This window comes from Bactrocera latifrons, unplaced genomic scaffold (genome assembly GCF_001853355.1).
Source record: "Bactrocera latifrons isolate USDA-ARS-PBARC rearing strain unplaced genomic scaffold, ASM185335v1 scaffold_342, whole genome shotgun sequence".
Taxonomy (NCBI): domain Eukaryota; kingdom Metazoa; phylum Arthropoda; class Insecta; order Diptera; family Tephritidae; genus Bactrocera; species Bactrocera latifrons.
The window spans coordinates 57,327-61,438 of record NW_017536982.1 but is presented as its reverse complement, the minus strand read 5'-3'; the positions used below and the strand labels follow the sequence as shown (position 1 = coordinate 61,438).

The 4,112-nt window shown below is 45.3% G+C and overlaps 1 protein-coding gene across 1 annotated transcript; it reads left to right on the top strand.

Annotated features, from left to right (window-relative positions):
* The first annotated feature begins 20 nt into the window (after positions 1 to 20).
* Positions 21 to 749, top strand: LOC108971443. The gene is made up of 2 exons (XM_018937497.1): positions 21 to 362; positions 420 to 749. Exons 1-2 carry the CDS (start codon positions 21 to 23, stop codon positions 477 to 479), a joined length of 402 nt encoding a protein of 133 aa, XP_018793042.1. The 3' UTR covers positions 480 to 749.
* Positions 750 to 4,112: the final 3,363 nt, after the last annotated feature.

Here is a 4,112-nt window from a genome sequence, read left to right as displayed (position 1 = left end):
CCCTGATAATAAAACTCACCATGGAGGAGCAAATTATACAGAAGCGCTGGAAAACAGAGAAGCTGAAGCTGCTAGATGGGTTCCTTACAAAGGTCGATGGGGACCCGGGCACGCCTATCTCAACCGTTGACAAACCATCTGCAATGAGTAAAGGAAGTGTGGACCGTTGTCGAGATTCCGGAGCTACATCCCGACCATTTCGAAAGCGAATTGATTATATCTCGGACCGTAAACTTAAACACGCTAGACGAGCGAGAGGTCAAGAAGGATCTCTATCGGAGATGCAACGCAACCTCGAGAAGAAGCCTGATGTTAGCAATGAAGTTTTTCAGATAGACTTGCATAAAAGCGATTTCACTTCTGTAAGTATCTTTTGGTGGAAAATAATATGTTTAACCTCTTATTCACTTATTCCTTAGCTTAACATTCCTATACGAAGAGTAAATCCCCTGAGACTGTACTTTGCTATAGGAGCTTAAGGAATATACACGGGCGTCTTTCTAGACATAAGCAGAGCATTYAATAAAGTCTACAATGGTGTATCGTTMTGGTACAGAAGGGATAGAGCCAGCTATCATCGYATCGCTCTACTAAGCTGCAGACGGATTAATGCATAATTGAACGAAACCAGATGTCGCCAACAAAAGGGTGTACTGTCGCCTCTCCTGTGGTTACTTGTAGCAAACAAACTTCTGAGAAAATTTGAAGGAACAGCCCCCAGACTGATAGCGTACGCAAACGACACAGCTGAACTAGTGAAGGRCGAGGTCGTAGACAAAATTAGTAGCCTGATGAATAACGTTCAGTCATAAACCTATGAGCAGTTTTTGACAGAAATACAGTACGGAAAACCGTTGGAGCGAATGCAATGGCCTGCTACTCTCTGCATAGCGGGAGCACTAAGAATCCMTCCAATGGATACACTTGAAAGGTTACTCAACCTACCGCCAATTGACATTGTAGTTGAAATCAGCTGCAATATTGGTGGCACTAGGTGAGTTTTCCACAAGAACCTTCCGACTTAGCTCGATATCGGTGGATAAAATGGACCACGTACCTTTAAGTTTTATCTGGGAGAGAAGGTTTGAAGTCATCCTAAGAGGCCCAGGGGCACGCGAATCACCGAACTTTAACATATACACCTACGGATCAGAAATTACTAATGGAGTGGGCGCCGTGATCTATTCCGCGGAGCAATCTTTCAAGCTGCCGGAGTATTGCAGTATCTTCCAGGCAGAAGTCTTTGCGGTTAAGAATACTGCTGAGTTAGCTTACAACGCAGGAAATTACATAAAGAATATCAACACATACGTTGATTRGCAAGCAGTAATTAAAGCAATAATATTATATCGAATTGCATCAGAGAATGACCTTAAAAGCAGAGAGGCTGTAATTATAGTGTCTGTTGCAAAGCGGCTCTATATATACAGGTTCCAGGTCACGAGGGCCATCCGCTTGACTACCGAACTAGTTCAGGAACAACGCAAATCGTTGAAAGGTACACATTTTCCAATTTTCGAAAAGGCTGACAAACGGATAAAGGAGATGGAATCACTAAATGATATATATTCAAGATTTAAGTTCTGTAGAATGCAGTCCTGCGTGTAATTAGTAAGGACACAAACCAATACCAGTCAGCTGATTGCTGGATGATCCATATGATTGAAGTACAAAAGCCTTTAGCTTGGCTGCTACGGAGTTGCTGTACACACAAATATCTATTCGACTATGTCGGATATGTGGCGCTAGTGGAGGTGGTATTTCTGTGGCGAATTAAGTGGACATGCGATTAGATCCAATTAAGATTCCTCTTTTTAATGGTGATCTAGCGAGTTGGCTGTTCTTCAAAGATTTGTTCGAGGCACTAGTTCATAATCGTAAGGATCTGGATTCCAGTTATAAATTAAGCAAGTTACGCCAACATGTCAATGCAGACAGCGTACCCATGGTCGGTGGATTTTATACAGGCGGCTATGAAGACATGTGGCAGGAGATGAAACGGCAGTTTGATAATTCCCGCTTGTTAGTGGAATCCCATGTGCTGAGTAGCTGAGTATCGACTAGTTGACACCGTCCAAAATGTGATGCGAGCTTTAAGCGTTATGGATCTTCCGGTAAGACATTGAGACGCCCTCTTGGTGCCACTTCTGCTACCTAAATTGCCCACAATAACCAGGTATGAGTGGGGGATGAGCCTTCAGACGAACAACATACCAATGTATCAGGACTTTTTGACATTTGTTGAGAAGCGTGCCAACAATTTGCCTCAAGGGGCTACGRACGGTACAACAACTCTTCATCAAAGACCAACCCGTCGCGTTAAGGCTAACGTTGCAACGGTAAACTCATCTCAGCCGTTACATTCAGTGAAAGGGGTTACGATTGTTTGCCAACTTTGCGCTAACGGACACCGAATACACAAGTGTCAACGTTTCGTTAATCTTTCCTTACCGGAACGGTGGGATAYAGTTAGGAGTCTCTCATTATGTTTCAACTCCCTTGGAAGTGACCGTGGATCTCGTGATTGTACATCGCGGGATTGCTTAAAGGGCCAGCATCGTCATCATACGATGCTCTGCAAATTCAACGCTTCGAACAATTCGCCGACTATGGAGGAAGACACCAACAGTCACATAACCAATCGGAATACATCCATGGGCACACTTTCAACACAGGTGCCACAGGTATACCCACGACARCAGTGCCATTTGAGGAAGGTCGGGTCATTTCTCATTAATGGAGACCGGACCATTGTACTGGCGACTGCGAAGGTCATCCTGACTGATCACAATGGAGGACAATTCGCGTGTCGTGCTCTTTGCGACCTGGGCTCTCAGGTGAGTCGGATTACCGATGTCACTACAAAACGTATGTGTCTTCGTAGGCGTGCAGGGGAGATACGAACTGGAGAATTGGTTCTAGCGCTGCAGTCTACAGTAAGGGTCATATAACAGTATAGGTGCAGGCTGCCTTCGACAACAACGTTATCTTTAAACTCGAAGCTTATGTCGTGCCGACAACAACCTCCGTAACGCCAGATACGCATATAGACGAAGACGCTTGGAGCCATTTAAAAGATTTGTCGTTAGCCGACCCAATGTTTRCCGCTCCCAGTCCGGTGTATCAGCTACTTGGTGCTGACGTACTAACGGGTCTCTTTCAGGAGCGTTTCATCCAGGGTTCTCCAGAGCAACTTTGCGCTTTAAACACTCATCTTGGTTGGGTAGTATTTGGACCAGTTCCAAGTTCTGCTCACTCCACTTTACACACATCTCTTACTGCGAAATGCGTCAACGAAAAACGACTAGACACGCTRATTAGAAGCTTCGCGCGGCGGCTGATGAACGCATTTATGCGAGAATACATTGCTCTCGATCACATGGAAGTTAGCAAGCAAACTTTCACCCACAAAGAAAATGGTTTCTTCATACCACATCATGCGGTAACCACAAAATTCCGCGTAGTTTTCAACGCATCAGCGAAGACAYCGAATAGGACATCAACAGGAGTGCAAGCCGAGTAGAACCTTCCTTGTGTTTGATGGCGTACGTTTTTTGCTACACAGGCGGGTGCGAATCTTGGCTGCAATAAGATAGTGGTCCGAGTCGATTTTAGGACCTCGGAGCGAGCGGACATCTAAAACACTGGAGATGATTCTTCCGTCTATCACAACGTGATCAATATGGTTGGTGGTTTTTCTATCCGGAGACAGCCAGGTAGCTTGATGTATCTTCTTATGCTGGAATCTAGTACTAYAGATAACCATATTTCGGGTCCCGGTGAAGTCGATCAGCCTCAACCCATTTGGGGATGTTTCCTCGTGGMGGCTGAATTTACCGACCGTAGTGCCAAAGATACCTTCTTTGCTCACCCTGGCGTTAAAGTYGCCAAGCACGATTTTGACATCGTGGGCAACTCTCATAAGTGCGTTCCCAGCACTCATAAAAGGCATCTTTGGTCACATCGTCCTTCTTATCCGTCGGGGCGTGGGCGCAAATCAGCGATATGTTGAAGAACTCCGCTTTGATGCTAATTTTGGCTAGGTGTTCATTCACCGGAGTGAACAATAGTACTCGGCGACGGAGTCTCTCTCCCACCATGAATCCACACCA